The sequence below is a fragment of the Phycomyces blakesleeanus genome (genome assembly GCF_001638985.1).
Source record: "Phycomyces blakesleeanus NRRL 1555(-) unplaced genomic scaffold PHYBLscaffold_38, whole genome shotgun sequence".
Classification (NCBI taxonomy): Eukaryota; Fungi; Mucoromycota; class Mucoromycetes; order Mucorales; family Phycomycetaceae; genus Phycomyces; species Phycomyces blakesleeanus.
In genome coordinates this window covers 148,218-170,256 of record NW_017265168.1, presented here as the reverse complement: position 1 = coordinate 170,256, position 22,039 = coordinate 148,218, and the positions used below count along the sequence as shown (strand labels likewise).

The 22,039-nt window shown below is 37.7% G+C and overlaps 8 protein-coding genes across 8 annotated transcripts; 5 read left to right on the top strand and 3 right to left on the bottom strand.

The window, feature by feature from the left end:
• Window positions 1-512: 512 nt before the first annotated feature.
• Window positions 513-1,836, top strand: PHYBLDRAFT_152719 (hypothetical protein; the record flags this gene model as incomplete). The annotated part of the gene is made up of 4 exons (XM_018432979.1): window positions 513-1,448; window positions 1,515-1,593; window positions 1,656-1,715; window positions 1,781-1,836. The coding sequence occupies 4 exons, from the start codon at window positions 513-515 to the stop codon at window positions 1,834-1,836; spliced, it is 1,131 nt and encodes a 376-aa protein (XP_018284192.1).
• Window positions 1,837-1,851: 15 nt separating this feature from the next.
• PHYBLDRAFT_175448 (hypothetical protein) lies at window positions 1,852-2,454 on the bottom strand (the record flags this gene model as incomplete). Its single annotated transcript, XM_018437488.1, has 1 exon — window positions 1,852-2,454. The coding sequence occupies one exon, from the start codon at window positions 2,452-2,454 to the stop codon at window positions 1,852-1,854; it is 603 nt and encodes a 200-aa protein (XP_018284191.1).
• A 2,549-nt stretch (window positions 2,455-5,003) lies between these two features.
• Window positions 5,004-5,745, bottom strand: PHYBLDRAFT_152717 (hypothetical protein; the record flags this gene model as incomplete). The annotated part of the gene is made up of 4 exons (XM_018432978.1): window positions 5,004-5,080; window positions 5,169-5,364; window positions 5,416-5,567; window positions 5,727-5,745. 4 exons carry the CDS (start codon window positions 5,743-5,745, stop codon window positions 5,004-5,006), a joined length of 444 nt encoding a protein of 147 aa, XP_018284190.1.
• Window positions 5,746-5,899: 154 nt separating this feature from the next.
• On the top strand, window positions 5,900-8,559 carry PHYBLDRAFT_175446 (hypothetical protein; the record flags this gene model as incomplete). The annotated part of the gene is made up of 6 exons (XM_018437487.1): window positions 5,900-6,102; window positions 6,167-6,236; window positions 6,297-6,820; window positions 7,253-7,822; window positions 7,887-8,008; window positions 8,153-8,559. 6 exons carry the CDS (start codon window positions 5,900-5,902, stop codon window positions 8,557-8,559), a joined length of 1,896 nt encoding a protein of 631 aa, XP_018284189.1.
• A 4,916-nt stretch (window positions 8,560-13,475) lies between these two features.
• Window positions 13,476-14,341, top strand: PHYBLDRAFT_160676 (hypothetical protein). The gene is made up of 2 exons (XM_018434227.1): window positions 13,476-13,821; window positions 14,018-14,341. The coding sequence occupies exons 1-2, from the start codon at window positions 13,512-13,514 to the stop codon at window positions 14,065-14,067; spliced, it is 360 nt and encodes a 119-aa protein (XP_018284188.1). The 5' UTR covers window positions 13,476-13,511; the 3' UTR covers window positions 14,068-14,341.
• Window positions 14,342-14,568: 227 nt separating this feature from the next.
• Window positions 14,569-16,395, top strand: PHYBLDRAFT_152713 (hypothetical protein; the record flags this gene model as incomplete). The annotated part of the gene is made up of 4 exons (XM_018432977.1): window positions 14,569-14,775; window positions 14,830-15,187; window positions 15,677-15,693; window positions 15,775-16,395. 4 exons carry the CDS (start codon window positions 14,569-14,571, stop codon window positions 16,393-16,395), a joined length of 1,203 nt encoding a protein of 400 aa, XP_018284187.1.
• A 330-nt stretch (window positions 16,396-16,725) lies between these two features.
• PHYBLDRAFT_175442 (hypothetical protein) lies at window positions 16,726-18,491 on the bottom strand (the record flags this gene model as incomplete). Its single annotated transcript, XM_018437486.1, has 6 exons — window positions 16,726-16,860; window positions 16,887-17,054; window positions 17,103-17,490; window positions 17,648-17,691; window positions 17,972-18,146; window positions 18,283-18,491. The coding sequence occupies 6 exons, from the start codon at window positions 18,489-18,491 to the stop codon at window positions 16,726-16,728; spliced, it is 1,119 nt and encodes a 372-aa protein (XP_018284186.1).
• Window positions 18,492-18,916: 425 nt separating this feature from the next.
• PHYBLDRAFT_73155 (hypothetical protein) lies at window positions 18,917-20,878 on the top strand (the record flags this gene model as incomplete). Its single annotated transcript, XM_018442794.1, has 5 exons — window positions 18,917-19,026; window positions 19,191-19,244; window positions 19,402-19,648; window positions 19,728-19,805; window positions 19,949-20,878. 5 exons carry the CDS (start codon window positions 18,917-18,919, stop codon window positions 20,876-20,878), a joined length of 1,419 nt encoding a protein of 472 aa, XP_018284185.1.
• Between the last annotated feature and the right edge of the window lie 1,161 nt (window positions 20,879-22,039).

Below are 22,039 nucleotides of genomic sequence, written 5' to 3'. Positions count from 1 at the left end.
GGCACTACTGAGCTCATCAGAACAATGGAAGCAAAGGGATTTTCTGTTCTCTACGAGTTTAATGAGAGAAATAGACTCACTCATATATTTTTTACAAACGATATAATGATCAAGAGAGCTCGATGTTTCCCCAATGTCTTTATTGTGGATGCTACATACAAGACAAACTGTGTGAAGATGCCATTGGTTTGCGTAGAGGGTGTCAGTAACCTAGGTGGAGAAAGGTTGAAGAGCTTTCCTGTGGCCTTTGCATGGGTAGCCGATGAGATAGAGAAGAGCTATGTTTGGTTTGTGAAGTCTCTGAAAGCAATTGTTTTGGTGGAGGTTGATAAAGCCCCTATATTTGTTATAGACAAATGTAAAGCATTGATGAATGCGCTTGATTCCGAGTTCCCCTTGGCCAAGAAGCTTCTGTGTGGTTGGCATATGATCAACAACATTGCCAAAATGACAAAAAAAAAACAATGAAGCCAGGAAAAGAAAAAGAGTTGTACACACATTTAGTCAACAAAATGATCTTCAGAGATAAACGCAATGTCTTTGATGAAAATCTTGAGCTTTTCAAATCGCTGTCATCTCGGAAAGATTTCCAAAGTAAAGAGCAGCTGGAAGACAATAATGATGATTCTACGAAGATTATAGAAAAAAGAACTCTGGAAAAGTACTTTGAAGATGAGCAGATGCCGTGCAAGAAAAAGTGGGCTGGCTACCTCACTAGTCAATTAAAACATTTTGACTATGTGATAACACAACATGTCGAGAGTAGCCATAATAATCTGAAAAGAAAAATCCCGGCTCTTCAGTCATTGAACTTTTCATTTAAGCAAATTTGCTCATATCTTCTCCAGTTCAAGGGTGACTATCAGGACCTTGAGTTGAATGAGGCAACTATCACAGATGCCAAAATATACCATGAACCTTGCCTCCGTGGATTGATTCACCACGTCTCCAGAATTGGTTTGATCACCATCTGTGCTGAGCTTCTAGAAGATGTTCTACCTGGTGAGCTTTGCAATTGCAGAGTAAAAGTGGTGTTTGGTCTTTCTTGTCGCCATGATCTGCCAAGAGATCGTATGTTGCTATTATCAGACATTCCTGAAAGATGGATTCTGTCTTCTTCTTTGGGTGAATGTTTGAAGCAACTGGAATGTGACGTTTCTCTACAGAAAATCGATGTTGAAAAGCCTGCCCCATGGGTGAAATGTATAACAAAGCTTGAACAATTGTTTCATCAGTGTGAAGGGAATCAACAAGTCCAGAATCTTATGGCAATGGTTGATGAACTTGTTGACAATGCTGGTGAAATAATTGACCATCCAAATGTTGTATTTCCTTTGGCAAGTGAGGTCAAAGCTCCTGGAAGATCTAAGCACATCAAAAGGAAAACTACTTTCCCAAAGGACTTTGTCCGTCACAAGCACAGATATCTCCTTGTGCAAAAGAACAAAGTAAGCATGCAACATACACAAACATGATTTCACAATCTAATACATATTTATTCTTTATTTCTTTAGAATGATATCAGAAGTATTTTGAAAGAAGGACTTAAAGAAGTGATGAAGGAGTTCTTAGAAAAGAAGCCTCTCAAAAAAAGTAATTTATAATTGTTTTTTTTGTGAAATTACAATATAATATCCAATGCTTACTATTTCTAGTCATAAAAGAAATAAAAAAAGAAATCCAATTTGCTAAAAAGCAAGAGCCTCTTGAAGAAGGTAACTAATAAGATATTTTACTGAAATTAAATGCTAAATGTTACATTTTTCTTGCTTCTTCTTAGCTGAAAAATATTCCTCTAAACTTAAAAGTCCTAAACATCTCCAAGACGACTACTGATACAATTTGCCTAGTCTAAAAAACCAAAACAAAAATGTGCATGACTTTGCTCTGTCTGCTCAAATCAACCAAGTTGCCATTTTGTTGATGTTTAACCCCAAGTCTGATGGTTGGTATGGTTTCCATGTATTTGCACACCTGAAAGAGGGTTAAGAGGATCAGTTTCCTTTGGTGAAGAAGATGTTGGCCACGATGGTAACCCACAGTAAACTTTACGAGTAAAACTTTGGCATGGATGTTGCCAAAGTGACAGAGGTCATTGCCTTTGGCTCCAAGATTGATCCTGCTCTTGGAGAAAATATCCCATTTTGCCCTTCCTCTATGTGGTTCTCTGCTCCAGACTGTGCTCACATAATAGCTGACATCTATAACGAGTCTGTTTGTATGTATTTGGACGATCAGAACATCTTGTCTGTAACTTTCCTTCCCCTCCATGATTGGAAGCCTCTCAAAAGAAAGCCATTGCCAATGATCTTGCACCATGTACATAAGTGCTACTAGACAACAATTAAAGTGAAGCCTCATGTACATCAGTCCAGGCCTGAGGTAAATGAGCTGTATTTTGATGCTATCTGCAAAGGGAGTATCATTGACTGCTTTTCCACAAGTTAGAATCATTGGGGTCAGTTCCCAAAGAACAAGTCTTATCTTTTACGCTCTACTACTACAACTACTACAATTACTACTACTGTCACTAACTCTCCTACAAATTCTCCCATAAACTCTTCTGATATTATTGATCTCCCACATATATAACTTATCTATCTTTCTATTTTTTAATATACTTTACTCCTATTTTTTTCTTTAATTTTTTAACAAACACAATTGCACTCAGTCTGCCTTTAATTTTAATGTTACATGTAAAACCCAGATACGAATATTATTGGCATCCAACTAATTGGAAGACTATATAATTGGCTTTTATTTTTTGGAGTACAAAGTCTGTGTATTTATAAGCAATCTGATTAAGATCTTTATCCAATCACAGACATGAATTTTATCATAAAAGATGTAAAACAGAAACAACGCATAGCTTTTGATAGATTTCTGTCTTAATTCGAATGCTAAAGCTTGGATATTTTGCTGTATTGCTGAAAAAATATTTACATCTCTATATTCAAAATTTGAAGTTAATTTATTATGTTTTGGTTGAATAAACAAGAAAAATATACACTTTTTTCACATTTTTAACCATTTGAGATAGATTGTTTTTGCTAATAAATATCTTTTCTACATAATAATATGGTCTAAAACTTTTGCTGAAATGTTTTTTTACTATTTTCTATAGATATAAAGTATTTGCAAGTGATTTTTACTAATATTTTCAAATTGTTGTTTTTTTATTCAATCTTTCACAAATGAAATGTACAGAACTTTTGTAATTCACTCATTAAATGTGATTCAAAAAATCAACAAAACTAACCATCCTACTCTCATATTTCTATCTATTTTTTTGAACGAGTTATGAATTTTTTAAAAATAAATAAAAATGAAAATGAAAAGTTACAAACAAAAGTTTTTCCACTTTTGCATGATTTTTTTTAGTGAATAAAGACAAGTGATTATACTGGATGGGGACAGAGGGTGACTGTTTTTTGGGGGACAGGGTGTTACACACAGAAACGATGGATGTCTGCCAGATAAGTTAAAAGTAGTTACGCCTCTAATTATCTGCCAGACTACTTACTATAAGCTTGTGTAACACCCTGTCCCCATCATCCAAAAACTCTCTGTCCCCTAAAATTTATGTAAAAAATACTTGTAATTCATTTTCTACAGTATTAGTTTTATCATTTGTGACCACTTTTTAGGTCTTGAAAGAATGCAGTATTTGAATTTAATAGCAGAGAAAAGGAAATATTGATACTAGATTTTCCATTTATAGTTCCAGACAAGAAGAATCAAACGCCTAATATAGTAATACTATGTATCACTCAGTATTTAAAAAATCTTCTGTCATGAATATATGAAGTTGTGACTGCATAAAGTTCAATATCTAGAATTTTTTTAAAATGGATGAACATTTAATATCATTTTCATATATTCGCATTTGAAATAAAAAACTTAACACAAATCTTGAAATTTGCAATTATTAAGAGAATATACTATATACAAATCTTTTTAATCAACTAGAGATAAATGTAGAAAACTTTATTCTTTATTTCTTTGCAGTAATAATTTTAATAGGAGATGATTTTCTCTTCCAGTCATCTAAGTTCAAAAAGCAAACTATAATGAAAGAAAATAAGAATCGTCTGAGATTTCCAATCTTGTTAGATTTATTAATGGCTGTATCTTTAATCTCATATGTGTTCCATCTTTGAAGAGAGATGGGTTCTATGTCAGAAAATCCATTTATTGTGGGAATAAACTTGCTGTATGTGAGCACAATAAGAAGATATGTCTTCCACGGACTACTTTGGAAGCTCCCATGACATGAGACTCCTATCAGAGTTTTCTATGAGAATAAATGTAAGAAAGTACTTCTCTGAAGAACAGTATGTACCTGCAGATAGTAGATATAAAGTCACCAACTACATGGTTTCAGTCTGTATGAAACCAAGGAACCAGCCAATGCATAAACCAGACAAGAAGTTCAATATCTACACTACACCAAAACAAATAGGAGTTTTAGAGGTGGTTTCACAGGTGGTTCCGGAGGGGAAGCCAGGGCGCGTTTTGTGTCCTCCCCCCTTTTTTCCAACCCTGAGTTCATGTGCATTTTAATACATCTCCACTTACTGGTAGTTTTAAGATTCTATTAATATATTGATAACCTTTTCTTTTGCTAATATTTGTCTTTCAATTGAACAAAACTTCTTTAAGTATAGTTGAAATATTATATGTCATTGGTTACTATTAATTTATTATTCTTTTAATTTAGATTCTTTTAAATATCTCTTGCTTAATCATTGTTTTTATTGGATAAGACATAATTGCACTGTAGTGTATTTTATAAAAATACATTTTTATTGGTTTCTCAAATGGATATATTTTTTATTTATTGTTTTTATTAGTTATTATTACAGAATTACATTTTATATATCACTTTTATTGGCTGTTATGATAGACATTACATTTTATACATCATTTTTATTAGTCATAAACAGTCAAATACATCATATATTTTTAACATTAAATATACTACTTTACGCTGCAGTGGATAGTTACTTACAATTGCCTCCTTTGATGATCTTTCCAGAGATGACTGACTCTTGCAATGGATGCCCAATTTTGATGGCATCTGGCGAAATTTACACCAACCCTCTTAAGCATGTTTGCATGTTTATTGCAAATCATTGTTTGATCACATTAAGATATGGACCTCCAACTAGGACGAGGGCCAAAAGCTTGTACAGAAGGAAGGGTGGCTAACTCATTACATACAAGTTTCGTACAGGTCCTGAGTGTTGCTTTTTTGGATGCTGTAACCTTGATTCCAAGATGTTGACTCATCATTTGGTAAACATGTTCTAAAGTGACATTACGAATGTTGATCACAGATTTGAAAATAAACTCACTTGAAGTCTATTGAAGTTAAAGTTAGTTTTCAGCAATACTGTTTTGAGTTGAACTTACATTAATAAACAAAGAGAGATTTTGCTTTGGAGATCCTTTGATCATTATTTCATTTCCAAGGCTGTTAATATCCATCTTAATTTGTTTTTGACTGGCATGTAAGACAGATAACTGGAGCTGAATGGCTAGGAGTAAAGATTTGATGATGTTATCTGTGTCATTTATATTGCGAATATTGTTTACCTGAGAAAAAAGATGTTGTTGTGAAAATAAGATATAAAGAAAAAAATTTTCAATTATCTATTATTAGTTTCATAGCAATATAGATTGAATCTATTGAGTTGGTTTCAGTGAATATCAATTTTGCTTACCGTGCTTACATGACAACATGATATATATATGTTTTACTTTTTTCTTCTAAGCTTATATTCAAGTTACTGTGCTATTATTGTCTTCAAGTTAATCATTATAAAAGAGTTCAGACTTGAAAGCGAATATCTCTATTCTTACCCATACTTCAAAAGAATAAATTAAAATTAACAAAATGTCTACAATCACAAAGCTTTCCCACCACAAGTGCAGTATCTGCCACAAACGCTACACAAACAAGAAACTTGTAGCCAAGTGTGAAGTTCAGTGCCTGGAAAAAGTTTATAAAGAGATGAATAACACCCAAAGTTTGCAAGTTGCTTCTGTTTCTGAGCAGAGTAATCTTATCTTGAATTTCGCATCTAGCTCAACCTTGGAGTAAGTCTACAAATTATAATGATGCAACTAAATAAAATATATTAATTCTTTAATAATTAAACAGAGAAAGCACCAACATGAGCATTGACGAGGATATTACTCCTTCCATTATCAACAAAATTGATGAGCTCATGGTAAGAAAGATAAATATACAAATGTATCCAATGTACTAATTATTGTTTATCTTATTAAAGTATGATATTGAACATGAGGATTCTATGGAAAATGATTCAGCAATCATGGATGTTACTGAAAATGCCATTGATGATACTCCTCCTCAGTTGGTCTATGACTTTAGTGCTCCTGTTCCTGTTTCTGGCTATGACGATGCAAAGAATCTCAAGCTTATGAAGATCATAAAGGAGTTTGACATTTCCCAGAAGGCCCACATTAGTCTGGCAAAACACTTCAATGAAATTCTCAGCAGATCAAGTGAGATATCATATAGAGCTTGCACTCCCTACCTTGGTACCAAGCTTCTTTCTCAATTTCTTGGTGTCGATGAGGAGACATACCACGTTTGTCACAATGGGTGTATGCTGTACAACAACGATCAGCAAATGGAGTGCCTGCATTGTGACGAAGTCCGTTACAAGACCGGCGAGAGAAGCCAAGACACTGGTGAGAATCCAATTCCTGCCAGCACAATGATACAGCTTCCTCTGGGTAGACAGCTTGCAGTTGCTTTGGCCAACGACTGCACCAGAAAAGAGATGTTGTATTGCCACCATCATACGCAAAAGGCTGATGGCAGCATTTCCAATGTCTTTGATGGACAGGCATACCAGTCAAAGAAGCGTCTTTTCTCGGGTGAAAACGACATCACCATTTTGCTGTCTGTTGATGGGTTTGCTCCCCATAGTGTTTCGGGTTCGGTAACCATTGTCCACGTTACCAACCTCAACCTTCCCCCAATGATTTGCTACGAGTGCAGCCGTATGATCCAAGTTGCGATCATCTCTGGTCCCAAAGCACCCGCCAACTTCTGGTCATTCCTGGAGCCTATTCTGAAAGAACTTTGGGTTCTCCAAGCTGGTGGAATGGTTGTAAAGACACCATCTGGAGATATTAGTGCAAAAGTCCATGTACTAATGACAACTGGCAACATTCCAGCTCTGGGAAAGATGGCTTGTCATGTGGGCCATATGAGTAAGGATGGCTGCCACATCTGCCATGTTGTGGGTCAATCTCCTGGCCATGGCCAATATTTCCGAATGACATCTGCCATCACCATGTGCACACTGGAAAGTTTCAAGCACTTTGATAAGGTGGCCTCATCCAGCAAAAAAGGGTTAACTGGCCAATCTCCCTTCTCCTTACTGGATTCCTTCTCTGGTCCATTCTTCTTTGCATTGGATGAAATGCACAGCATTTGTCATGGCATTGGCAAACAGGTCTGGGGGCTCATGTGTGGCAAGTATGGAAAAGATCATCCTCTCTCTCTCTCCCTTGCTGCTCAGAAAGAAATTGGTACTGCCATGGTGTTAACCAGAAGAAGTATTCCAACATCTTTCCACAGTGCATGGATCAACATCGCAACAAGATCAGGGTACTTCCGGGCTGTGGACTGGGCTGACTTCAGCTTGTTTGTTATCCCCACGCTTGTGGCAGAGCGTGTCCATGACCAAGCTGCCTGTAAGGCATTGCTTGACCTGGTGCAGACATGCAACCTAATCATGAGCTGGGAGTTATCAGCAGAGAAGAAAACCTTGATCAAAACGTAAGCTTTAATTATAATTAATATTATTATTTTATAACTTGTGTTAACTTATCTTTTTTTTTAGAAATCTCGTCGCATGGAATGCGTATCTGGAAGCCTTGCTAGCTCAAGGTTTTTACAATCAATCAGCACCTCCTGCAGCACTATCCCACAATGATAGAAGCATATGGTTCCCCAGAGCGTATAGTGCATGATCTGTTGAGAGGGCGATTGGGGAATACTCACGAGCAATAAAGAGTAATTCAGCAATTGGAATCAATGCTGGCAACATCATGCTTGGCTTGACACAGATTTGATAGATGAGAGTTGAAAATTCAATAATGACAACAGCAACAGTAACATCAACAACTCTCCTTCAGTATGACAATCCCTCTGCTGGTTGGCCAATTGACCGAGAAGGTAGTAATGTTGGTACTGATTCTGACATTGAGTTCTGGGGGCCTTTGAGGAACAGAACGATTGTTAATAGTTTTGGAGGCATTTCTTGTCTTCCAGAGCTTCTTCAAAAGTTCTATGAATCAAAGGGGGAAGAGTGTAATATGATTGAAGCAGCCATTAAAACAAGCCGTAAGGCATTTGTAAATGGTTGTGTTATTGACTCTGCACTCGACCATAATTGTGTAAGAGAGACACATAACGTCAGACTTCAGGTTCAGGTTGATGAGAACCGCAACATTGGGGCAAAGCTACTCTCCAGTCTACAAGGATTTCTTTGGGAAGGTTGTCGTTTCCTTTGAGCACAAGCTCAACAACAAGAGGTGGCCGCTTGTCCTTGTCAATGTTTATGCAGTTCATTTGGTAAATAGTATACCAGCAATCAACAATGAGCAAATGAAGCCAATGGTAGTTCACCTGGCAGATGTCAAAGAATTAGTTGGTTTGGTGCAGTCAGACGCGACTATAAACACAATAACAACAACAGCAACAACATATGTAGTGTGGCCAGAGCTTAACCGCGGCCCAAAACTGTCACTTGGTTCTCTTGCAGACTTATAATTTTTTTTTCAAATTGTCTTAACATATTTTATCCTCCCAGCAAAAAGTTTAGATATTTTTCTCTCTTTTATCTCTGACTTTTAATAGTCATCAATTGCAATCTACATTTACTAAAAATGTAAAATCTGTAGTTAAAATATACTTTTGTCTATCAGAAGATTTAATTTTAGGTGGTTAATCTGCTTTTTCTCAACCTTTTCAAAAAACAGAGATTTTCTAGTTTCAAATTGGATTTTTGGTGATTTTTTAATTATTATAGGCCAAAAACAAAGTCACAAATATAAAAAACCGCCCTTATTTGTCGTAGTGCTACATGGTAATGATACATGTAAAGATTGACTATGTGTTTGGAATACTCAAAGAAAGATTTTATTTTCTTTAGAGTATTCGCATCCAAGTCAAAGGGTAGAAAGATGACATATTTGTTAATATTTGGATTTCAGTATGTATTATACTAAACAATTTTTTTATGAATCAATCTTATGACACAATTGCAATAAAGATGAAGAGCAAATGATATACATTGAAGTTGGAGGAGGTTAGGCAGTTTTAAGAAGAGAGAGAGAGCCCCAAAAACAATAACAAAAATGAAAGCTGGAGTCCTGTAGGTATAACTAGGGAAATTAAATACAAAGAACCTAAAGTAGTTATACTTACAGTTAATAGAGAATAATCTTTTCTAACTGAGTAATATATATATTTCTTTTGTTTTTTTCTGTTTTATAAGTATACTTTTTTAAAATCTTACTTATTTTTCAGTTATTTATATCATTGTGTTCTAATAAGTTTATCTTTTAACTCTTGTGTTATTTTTGTATATTGATGTTGTTCTGTTCTTTTTATAAATATACTTTTAAATACTATTTTTTTTGAGCCATTAATATTATTATACTCTAATAAATGTATCTTTTCAGTCTTATATTTTTTTAAAAATTAATGCTATTCTATTCTTCTATAGTGTAATTGGGAATAAGTATCGAAGTTGTTAAATTTATTTCAATTTTCTCTTGAGAAAACTCCAATAGTAAAATGCACACATTTTTATATATGGTAAACTAAAAATTTTAAAGGCATAAAAGGAAAAAGAAGTCACATTAGCATACATTTCTATATTAGAAAGCATATTTAAATTCTGTTAGTAATAATTGTATATGTTTTTTTTTTCAATTTTGTAAAAAAAGTTAAACTCCACTATATATCTACTGTTATTTCCCAACTTTGAAGGTATATGACTTTTTATCTAGAGCAGCCAGAAAAAATCTGGACTGTGAAAACAATAGATGATACTTATATCTATCATTTCTATAGTCTAGCTTTACAATAACGTAATGTTTGCAAAAGTCATATATATGTTTGAAAAAGTGCCAAAAACTTAGATGTTTATCTCCAATTGCATCATAATAGAATAAACTGTCTACATTATAAACTATACTAAAATACATGCAAATATCTACATAAAGTATAAGTAGAACATATAAAAAATATCTTAGTTTATTAATTATGATAAAAGAAAATCATATTAATTAATATTATTTCTTCTATCATAACATTTCTTGTACTCCATGTCTACTTTTTTCTTGTCCCAAGCAAACAACATTGCTTTCTCAACTAGTACTTTCATGCTCTCATTAAATTTCTCTTTCTTCAAATAATCTTCTCTCTCCTTCTCAAGCTGTGCTTCTCTTTCATTTCTGTTCTTCTTTAGTTGGGCCTCTCAATCTTCTCTGTCTTTCTGCAACTGAGCTTTTCAGTCTTCTCGGGCAGTATTAAAGTGTGCTTCTTGAATTGCATGCTTCTTATCTCACAAGAGTTTGGCTGCTGTCTTCATCACCTTCAACTTCTTTCTATCAGTTTCTCTCTGTTTTTAACTAGCTTTGCATAAGAAGAATCTCTCTTCTTGCCCTCTGCTTTCTCTGGCAAAGAAGAACTAGGAGAAAATTATTTATTGTCTATCAATAAAATATAATCTTCTTCATTAATATTGCACACATCTTCTCTGGATGCATTCTTTTGGCAGGACCCACTGCTGAGATCATACTTCTGGATGAAATTGACAGGTTCATCACTATTGAACACATATAGCAACTCTATTTTTCTTGTTCTCATAATGCATATCATTCTGAAGAACTCAGAACATATGTCATTCAATCTCTCTAGTAATGTTGTTATTGGAGTTAACAAAAATTTTATAAAACACTATGGGAAAAAGGTGGTCTTTTTTGAATTTGTGACTTCATTTTTGGCCTATAATAATCAAAAAATCACCAAAAATTCAAGTTGAAACAAGAAAATCTTTGTTCTTTGAAATAGTTGATAAAAAGCAAATGAATCGCTTAAAATTAAATCTCAGGAGAGACAAATGTCCATTCTAATTAAACATCTTACATTTTTGGTAAATATATATTAGAATTGAGAAATATTGGATGTCAGAAATAAAAAAAAAGAAAATATCTAAACTTTCTGCTGCTTGAATAAAATTTGTTAAGACAATTTGAAAAAAAAGAAAAAAAAAACAAATTATATATCACTTAAGGCACCAAGTGTCAATTTTGGGCCACGTTTAAGGCTAGGCCAAATGATGTAATGGCTACCATTGACATTTGATGGCACCAAGCCAACCAACTCTACAATGTCACTGGCATGAATCACTATAGTCTTCGGCTTTACTACAGATGTAATAGGCAATCCATTTTTCAAATGCACACTATATATGGTTATGAGAGCTAGTGGCCATCTCTTCGAGTTGTGTACATGTTGGAAGAATATAACCACCTTTCCGAAGAAATGCTTATATCCTGGACGGTAAGAGCGGGATCTTCTGGAGTTCATGTCCACTTGTAGCTGCACATGAACATGACATGCCTCTCTTGTAGAACTTTGGTTGAATGCAGCGTCAATAACACAACCATTAAGATAGGCCTTGCGGCTTGTCTTTATGGAAGGCTCAAGCATACTAAATTCTTCCCCCTTCAAATCATAAAACGTTTTAAGAAGCAATGAAAGATGAGATCTATCTTCAAAGCTATCGAAAATTGTTAAATTCTTCAAAGGCCCCCAGAACTCAATCTCACACTCAGCATTGGCAGGATCACCTCCTTCTGTAACAGGCCACCCATCGGTATATGCACTGTAAACTAGAAGGTTAGCTGGTGGAGTTTTTGTGTTTGCAACGGTTGTCAGTTCCGCTATACGCCGGGATTGCGCCAGTCTGATCATGATGTTTCCAGCATTGACACTGACTTGGGAGTTACTCTTGATGGACCTGGAGTACTCACCAATGGCTCTTTCCACGGATTGTATGCTATATGCTCTTGGCGGGCCATATAGATCAATCATCTGAGGATAATGCTGAATAATGTGCTGGTTAATTGTGAACACGCCAATGTCAATATCTGCTGTAGAAAGAAGACTCTCTAGGAATAAGTTCCATTCTACAAGATTACTAAGAAAAAAGGTAAAAGTAAATTACTATGAAAAATGAAATAAAATATGGCATTAAACATACCTTCTTATCGAGGTTTGATCCTCTGCTGATAACTCCCAGCTCATGAGTAAATTGCATGTTTGAACCAGGCCAAGTAATGCATTTCGGGCAACCAAGTCCTGGACACGCTCTGCAACCAACGTGGGGACAACAAAGAGTAAAAAGTCTGCCCAATCCACAGCTCTAAAGAAACCGGCATTCTTTGTCACGTCTCTCTAGGCACCATGCAACGATGTAGGGATTGTGGATTTTGCGGCTACCATTGCAGCACCAATCTCCCTTTGAGTGGCAAGAGAAAGACATAGAGGATGCTTGATTCCATACTTTCCGCGTACAAGTCCCCATACCTGTTTACCAATTCCGTGGCACAGACCATGCATCTCATCTAATGCGAAAAAAAATGGGCCAGAGAATGTTTCCATTGAGGCTAACGGTGACTGACCATTGAGCCCCTTTCTGTCTTCACTGCTTGCCAGATTGTAGTTTCTGAAACTCTCCAGTGAGCGCGTCTGGGTTCCAGGCAACATGCGGAAGTACTGGCCATGTTTAGGAGTTTGGCCCACTACGTGACAAATACGACAGCCATTCTTACTCGTGTAGCCAACATGGCATGCCAGCTTTGCCAGAGCTGGAATATCGCCAGTGGCCATGAGGACATGTACCTTTGCCCTGATCGTTGTCGTCGGTGTCTTTACTTCCATGCCTTCTGTCTGGAGCAAACGGAGATCTCTCAGCGTTGGCTCAAGAAAAGACCAGATGTCACTGGGACCAGTGCAACCAGGAAGCATTGCTATTTGGATCATCCTGTTTTTCTCATAACGGATCGTCGGATTCAAGTTTAAGACAGTTGCATGAACAATGGTTACTGATCCAGGTACATTGTGTGGGTTGAACCCGTCCATGGACAACGAAATTGCAATATCGTTTTCACCAGAAAACAGATGCTTCATGGATTGGTATACATGACCATCGAAAACATCTGCTTTCTGCCCGTCTTGGCTGGATTGGTGGTTATGACGATAGAGCATTTCAGCCCTGGTCTTGTCATCAGCCAAGCACAAAGCAAGCTGTCTGGCCAAAGGAAGCTGTACGATCGATCTCACAGGAACCCTGGTGTCACTTTCGCTAGTTTGGCCATTTTTGTATCTTGCTTCACCGCATTTTACGCATGCGATATCATTCTCGTTGTTGAACTGCATACAACCTCTGATGCAAATGTCGTATCCGTCTGCTTTGATACCCGAGAAGCGCTCAAGAAGCTTGTTTCCAAGGTGTGGGCTGCATGCTCGGTACGTAATATTGATAGAACAATCAAGGATCTGGTTGAAGTGTTCTACAATCTTTTCGTGGGCTCGACAAGAAATTCTGAACTCTTGGATCAACTGCATGAACGCGAGATTCTTTTTATCATCGTTGCTGGGAACAGGAAGAGGCTGGCTAAAATCAAAGACTAGCGAGGGTGTGGTGCCTTCAATTTCGTCAATGACATTCTCGCATTCTTCTCCAAAATCGTACTATAGTAAGATAAACAACAATAAGTATGATTATCATAATATATGTATTTATGTATCTCACCATGGACTCATCATCTTCAGTACTGTCAATGATATCCATATCCTCACTACTGCTTGTGTTGATGTTTTCTCTGTTTGTTTATCAAAGTATACAGCTAATTAATATACTGTCTATCGTTTTGTGTTTTTGCTTTTGATAAGCTTACCCAAAAGCCAAGTTAGGAACCATTGCTGATGTAAACTGGCTTTGATCAGGAAGAGAGACAGTTTGGGAAACTTCGCCATTGGCAAGTAATTCTGCCCTATTTGTCATGCATCGTTCGAGACATCTTTTATATGTTCGACTGTTATTAAAGGTCGACTTGCAAGTACGGCATTGGTAACGAGGGGCTTTTGTAATTTTGGACATGTTTGAGGTAGGTAAAAAAAAAACTTTGTTATATAAGTAAGAATAGAATTAATTACTTTCTGAATGTATAGCTTTATACTTAATTATATAAAGACAATGATGTTATATGCATTCTGAATATATGCTCGGGATCTTAAAGAAGTATCTGTATGTCATCAGTGAAGTTACTAGATCAATGTTTCTTCAGGAGTAACCAATAGATTTGTACAGATAATTTGAAACTAATAATTTGAAGCTAAAAAATTGAAGCTAAAGATTTGAAACTAATAATAGTTTCTGGTAAAAAATTTTCTCTTTCTTTCTTTTTCTATAACAAACACGTAACTGATTTTTTCTTACAATTATGAACAATACAGACAATACAGTGATTCAGTTGCTTCAAGGAATACAAGCTGCACTTATTCCCCTAAAGAGTGGTCAAGAAGCATTGCTAGGCCGTCAAGAAGCATTAGAAAAAAGACAAGATGCAATGCAACTTCAAATGACAAGTTTTTACAATGAATTTAAAGATCGGGAATTTCCAGATAGAACTATTGTAACCTCTACCAGTGTAAGCAAATACTATAACAACTAAAGTCCTTTCAATTAATGTCAAACATAATAGACTCTTACTGGCATCATTCCAAGACCCATATCAAAAATCAACGATATAACTTTAAAGCATATATACAAGATGATAACAGACAATCTTAGAATAGAATTGACCGAGGAAACCAAGAGAATTGTTAACACATGTACCAAGGTCATATGTGATCAACTGGCAGCTCTTCCATCTGTTCAGGATCTTGGAACAAACCCTGGCTGGTCATTGCTTCCTCAAGAGGATAAAAACAGGCTGTGTATCAATCATTCCATCATACTCAGAGACAATGGAATCGATTTTACCAGATGCCACAGAAACTGGGCATCAATTGCAAGGGTTAGCCAGCTCTGGAGAGGGCGTAAGAAGCGAGAATACTCTGGTAAGTTCATATCTGGTAGGTACAATAAATTGTGTAATTAATGTGAGAATATGTAATAATCTGAAGGAATTTTAGCCAGTACGATTCATGAATAAAATATTATTTCTATTATAACAACCAATAAAAACATTTTTAAATAATGATCTTCTATGAAATAAATTTTTTTTGCCCAATTAAAACTGTGAATGAATCAGAATATATATATGAGAACCAATTGAGAGAATGCTTTTGTTTAAATGACCAATACTATCAATGTGCATACTGCAATAAAGTTTATATTATCCAATTAAAAGTAGCAGTATAACGAAAGTATTTTATGAGTGACAATACAAAGATTCTTTTTTTCCATCTATACCAATAAGAAAGCTCTTTTTTATTTTCTTTCTACCAATAGAACGAGAAGAATAATACATAAATTTAAATATCGGGATATGAATAAAACCTAACATCCATCAGTCAACGGAGATCTAATTATATTTCCAAAAATAGGGATGGTCTTTTTGCTGGTTTTACCAAAACTGCCACCCAAAAGACCACCTAAAATACCACCTAAAAGACCACCAAAAAGACCACTTTTTTTCCCGTAGTGCTACAACAGGGACGAAGCTATGACTCTCGCAGAAGATCAACAAGAACGCGCCGCCTTTAAGGCCACCATTGCTGACTTAACCAGAAATTTGGAAAAACTGGCTACTGACTACCAGTCAGTAATGGAAAAGCTTAATAGCTTACTCGCCAAGCACGACGCCAGCACTACCAGAGCCACCTTTGCACCCACTAGTAAAGACTTACTGATGGCATCTAAGCATGCCCCAAAAACCCTGATGAACAACGACAGCAGCAACAATTGCACCCGATGTGCCAGCTGCAACCCCGTCACTGACAACAGCAGCAAAAACAACAGAAGCAGCAATATCACTACAGGTAGCACTGCCACACCCACCCAGACTTCATATGCTACGCAAACCAAGAAGGGCATAGATGCCAAACAGGCCAAGCAGAAAGTCCAAGTCCGCAGAGTCCAGGGACAACAACTCCTCCAAAAACCCACTAACCCATCTGAGTACGAATTTGTCTACCTCCTGGCCAAAAGATATGTTAAGTACCAGGAAATGAGAAAGATCTTCAGTTCCTTCAAGATCCCCACTTCTCACATCCTTGACATCCAATTCCCGGCCAGAGGGACAGTGGCCCTTGACAAGTGTTGAGTTGGTGTGGTACAACGTTGTCAGAAAAATAATGAATGAAAATAGGGTTGCCAACGAGTTCAGGAGGCAAATATATAGAGAGATAGAGATGAATTACTGTGATAACGCTCGGGTCTATCCAACAGTAAGAAGATGTAGTAAAATGTGTATAGAAAGAACAAATATAACAAGAAGCATGCTTATAACTATTGCGAAGAGTTGTTATAAGTCAGTGACGATGAAATAAATGTATAAACAAAAGTAAAATAAAGGATTTGATCAATAAAATAAAGATAGAGAAGGATTCTGTTTTATTATTGCTTCATCTGAAGACTTTTATATGTGAACAATCTATACCAATTTGTTATAAAGCTCTATTAAAGCAGTACCAATGATGAAATACATTGCACAAGGGTATGCCATGTGCAAGGGGATTGAAGGAAATCCTGCAAAGAGCGTCATACTTCTTTGCAGGATATTCGTGGTCTGAGTGGAACCAAAAGAACACACACCATGTCACCCTCCTCATAAATGGAGAGTTCCGTGAAGAACTCATTGCACTGCTTGGAAAAGTCAAGGTTGTCCCACTGGGGAACTTTGACCCAACCGCAGCAGACGTGATCGCAGATCCCAAGTTGAAGGAAGAGACCATCGAGGTTAGAGCAAAAAAAACCCAGGACCTATTTGACGCACGCCTAATCAAGGCAAGTCTCCGCATGGCAACATACCTTGGTCACAGTGTCATCTGCCATTTCTCGTCCGAAAAGGCTGGGGTAAAGATCTCGCAGACTGCAGTCTCTGACTACCTGGAGGGCCGAAAAATCACCAGCACCACCGCCTTCATAGCCCCAACCAACGACATGGACGGCATAGAATCTACCAAAACGCCAATCACCACAACCCATGAATAGACTGAAGATTGGTTTATTTAACACCAATGGACTACGGCCCAAATTGGTGAATGTGATAGATGCTTGTGAGACGAACGATATTGATATTCTTTTTGTTACAGAGACTTTCCTGCCTGAGAGCGCCCCTGCTCTCCAGTGCCCTTGGACCCAGATACACAACTTTGCCATGCCAATAATGTTGCCAAAGCCAATAGACGGCATCTTACTACTTATAAAACAAGATTTTTCTCATCATCTACACCCCCTTCCAATCATTAACCCCCACGTTGTATCATGTAGGATCGATCCCTATACTATATACTGTGTATACCTCCCACCACGATTGACATCCTCTGAGTGTCAATAGCGGCTGGCGTTGTTACCTGTCAACGACTTCATCATTGTTTGCGGCAACTTCAACGCTTGACTACACCACACAACTGGGGACACTTGAGGAGGATTACGAAGTGAAATTATGGCGAACTGGATTAGCAGTAAGGATTTAACATTGTGGAATTCGAAGTTGGTCTTCGGAATCCTAACATACAAGAGAGTACATACATCTGGTGGGGTCTTCAAAAGTATTATCGATTTCTTCTTGTCGCGAGAGGAGCAATTCCATAATATACAGATGAAAATCCATGACGAACTCGCCTTGGACTCTGACTACCATCTTTGTGAGCTATCCTTTCAGCCTGTGTTCATACCACAGCTCCCAACAAAAAACTCTGTCCGTCGACTTTGAAAGCTTCAATGACTGGAAATTGAAGAGGTCTACAAAAAATACCAAAGACGATTTGAAGTGGGTTCAGGTACACTTCAATGAGAGATCCAACAAACTGTTGAAGACACTTCCATATCGTGCCCTGTTGTCTTGGAGACCTATTCAGAACGTCTCAATGAGACGATATATAAGGTTTTGGATGATTCTGTTGGGCGAGCGTCACCACGACCAAAAGTTTGAAAGAACTTTTAGAATGCCAAATTACACCTAGCTGACTGGCGTCAAGAACTTTACCATTGGCAACGCCGGGTAGGCAATGACTTTGAACGCATTAAAGCCCATGCTGTATGTTGCAGCAAACCAAGAGCTGCGAATAGCAGTTCGGGCGGCACGACGACAAATCTGATACGATTTCTGCAACAAAATCCAAAAGGCTCCTTCAGAGATGGTGAGCGCGTTAAAGAGAATGAAGATTCGGCGACAATCTCCAATTTCTCTGACATCTCCAGAAGGACCACTTACAGCCGCTAATAACATGATCGACCACCTTGAAAACGTTTTTGGTGGATCTACGGAAATACGGACTGAACCGGCGGTTACACCAATGGAGAGGGAAGTACCATGGGACGTAGACCAAGTCAAAGAAGATATTCGTCGTTTGCCACGACGGAAAGCACCAGGTATTGATCATATTAGGGCAGAGATGCTCAAGCCTCTTGTATCAACTCTAGGTCCTCTACTCCACATGCTCTTCAAGCTGTGTTGGAGATAGTCGTGGACGCCTGTCACATGGAGAATGGCACAGGTGGTACCTATCTACAAAAACAAAGGAGCGCACGCAGATCCCAGCAGTTATAGGCCCATCAGCTTGACCTCGGTGTTCAGGAAGCTTTTGGAGCGATGCCTGGCTGAGGAACTCCTTTCGACCATGCCAGAGTTAGATATAGCCCAGGAAGGATTCTGCGCTAGCTGCGGTACCCTAGACCAGGCTCTCTGTCTCCACGAACTAATGAGGCAATACTCTGTTCCCGACCCTGAGTGAGAGCAAGCGCTCAAACCACCAGTTGTTGTCTTCCTGGACATCAAAGCTGCATATGATAGTGTGGATCGTAACGTCATATGGGACTCATTGCAACCTTTTGTGTCGGAACCCTTGCTAGTGCTACTTCAAAATTTATTTAACGATATTATTGTTAATGTAGTGATGAAAAATGTAGCATCCCATGGTGTTACGCCGAGACATGGAGTCCTGCAGGGTAGTATACTTTCACCTTTCTTATATTCAGTTTTTATTGATACCCTACCATGTTTACTTTGGGGAGTCTCCACCCAACCATACTACGTTCGCATCCCCTCTCCCTCGTTAACAAGGTCCCTTTGGTTGTCCTCATACTGTACGTACGCATTTGACAGCCCAACAGCCACTCCTTTGTCACTATTGGAGGAGCTTAGGACGGTCACCTGTAATGTGTTCAGTGTTCCCAGGACGGAGGGGGATGCACCAGACTATCTTCCTATGTCAATGGCTCCTATCAACTGTCTTCTGTACGCTGACGATGTTGCCCTTATAGGCACACCTAACGATGTGCAAAAAATGTTGACTGTAGCCAAGACACATTCAAACCTTCTGGGGTATAAGTGGAGTCCATCCAAATGCGAGGTCCTCAATGCCCCTCCCAATTCTTCTTTTTCTTTATATGGGAACACTCTTCCCACTTGCACTTCCTTTAAATATTTAGGATTCCCTTTTGCTAGCCAAGGGATATATTGAGCCGACATGTTCCTTAAGTCGCAGCAAAAAGCTTGTGCAGCAATGCGTAAGCTTAGTAGCTCGGGTGTACATATGAACGGGTTTGGTCTCCCTGCGGCTCTCAGAGCTTATCTCATTTTTATCCGCCCCATTCTTGAGTATGGCTTAGCCATTGTTCCTGCTAGCCGGAGTGACGTTCAAATCCTGTAGAAAGCCCAAAATATGTGTCTCCGGACATGTATTCGACGGCCCAATGCAACGATGGGAGTTGTTCATATCGCTGCATTAGCTGCTCTACCCAACCTATTCACCCGTTCCCGTGCTCTTCAAGCCAAATTTCTTCGTCGTGCTGAAACACTACTCTCAGTCTCCTTTGTCAAAGCTCTTACCACGCAGCTGGACCTTTCCAAAGAAAAAACGACATGGGGTGAGCTTCGTCGTAGTGTACTCTGGAAAAAGGCCCAATTACTGAAAGAACATCAACCTCGGTTGAAGGACCCATTAAAAGAAGCCTATGTTCTACTGTGCCAAAAAGAAATCGACATGCAACTTGCGAGCGTTAACCGTCTGGTAACTGTTGCTAGAGGCTTGTGCAAATCTGTCTGGGATCTGATCTTACTACTGCCCTGCACTCGCTCAGAACGATGTCGCCTGATCAAATGGCAAATTGCTTGGCTACCACCTACACCATCAGTTGAGTGCCAATGTGGCGCTATCAAGGGTAACCGAAACCATATACTCCTATGCCCCACCACAATCACTTTCGTTCAAAAACTCTGGTCTTTGATTGATCCTGCTCCTCCCCCAGAGGTTTATTTCATCGACTATGCTCTCAACTGTCTCCCCAGGTCTTTCAAATCGCCTGGTACGTGGTGCGATTGGTGGCCGTGCTTGCTTGCCTTGCTACGTGCTGTTGATCCAACCACCTCATCCTACAAGCTGCCAGAAGAAAAAGCTCATGGTCAAATCCTCATCGACCTTGCAGCAAAATTCCGTGCCACAAAACCAACCCGTCCCCACCGCATCCTGCCGCCCACCCAAGAACCTGTTCCTGGTGATCCGTTCCCCCATCTTCTCTCCGAAATTTCCACCGTTCCTCGTCAACCCCCTCCATCTGTGCCCGCCCGAAATTGTGCCTAGGAGGACTGACTTGGTCTGGTATCGTTGTGTATTCTGGATCCATAAATGGATCGTCCGAGTTTCTAAAAGGAATCCCTCTTTGGAGTTCCTATCCCTGCTGAAATCCGTTCCCAATTCTGGTGCCGTCAGTACCTAGTTACCTATTCTCGATTCTTTTGTGTCATTTATTTTTCTTATATATTTATTTCACCTGTATTCTTACCAGCTGTATTATCTATTTTAATCTTAGTCTTTCTAAAAGCCGTTTTCCCCCACAGGGGGTTTTTTACGTGCTCTCTTTACTGTTTTTGCTGACTAGTCATCTTTGTCTCTGTCATGCGTGTTCCATACTTTTTCTTTATTTATCCTTCACTTTTTACATATTTTTTTATTCCCCCTCATATTTAGGGGGTTACTTTTTATTATTTTCATTTATTCTTCAGCTCTCATCGGGTAGCCAATATGCTAAAATGCGCAAGGCCTAGAAAAACCAACAATAAAAAAAAAAAATTTCACCTGTCTACCGCTATTCATTTTTTCTTTGTACACATTATTCAATTAAGACCTAGTATTATTTTGTTAGAACAATAAAAACTTGCAAGTCTTTTAAAAAGCAAATCCTGTATACACTCATTATACACAATACTTAATGTGATATCTTTTGACAGCAATTAGCGTACCAAGAGCTTTAATGTCGTAGTGCTTACTAGCTGTCATTTCTTAATTCATGACAATTGTATCAAGTCCGTAAGAATTGAATTTCATATATTTTACTGTCAATAATATCATCTTATATACAAATCTTTCTTTTCTTATGCTATATAGTCGACTATCTCTTTAAGTAAGTATCAGCGTAAGAGCTTAAAACAATAACAGTTCAACAGTATATGGTAGGAAGTATTGTTATAATCAATAGTTTTACGAAATGAATGGACTTGAAAAAAAACTAGAATGCTTGTTGAGAATTTTTTTTTCAAATATCAAAACAAACAAAACAAAACAAAATTTCACTCAAAATAATACAAAACTACTTCTTTAAAATGTATGCTTTCCCAAATGTGAAATGCTAATAAATATACTTTCCCACAAATTAGTATTATTTAACTAGAAAAAAAAATGCAGCAAAATATAGAAAAGGTATAGATGCAAAAGCAGTATTTATATCCACTTCTTTTAGACTAA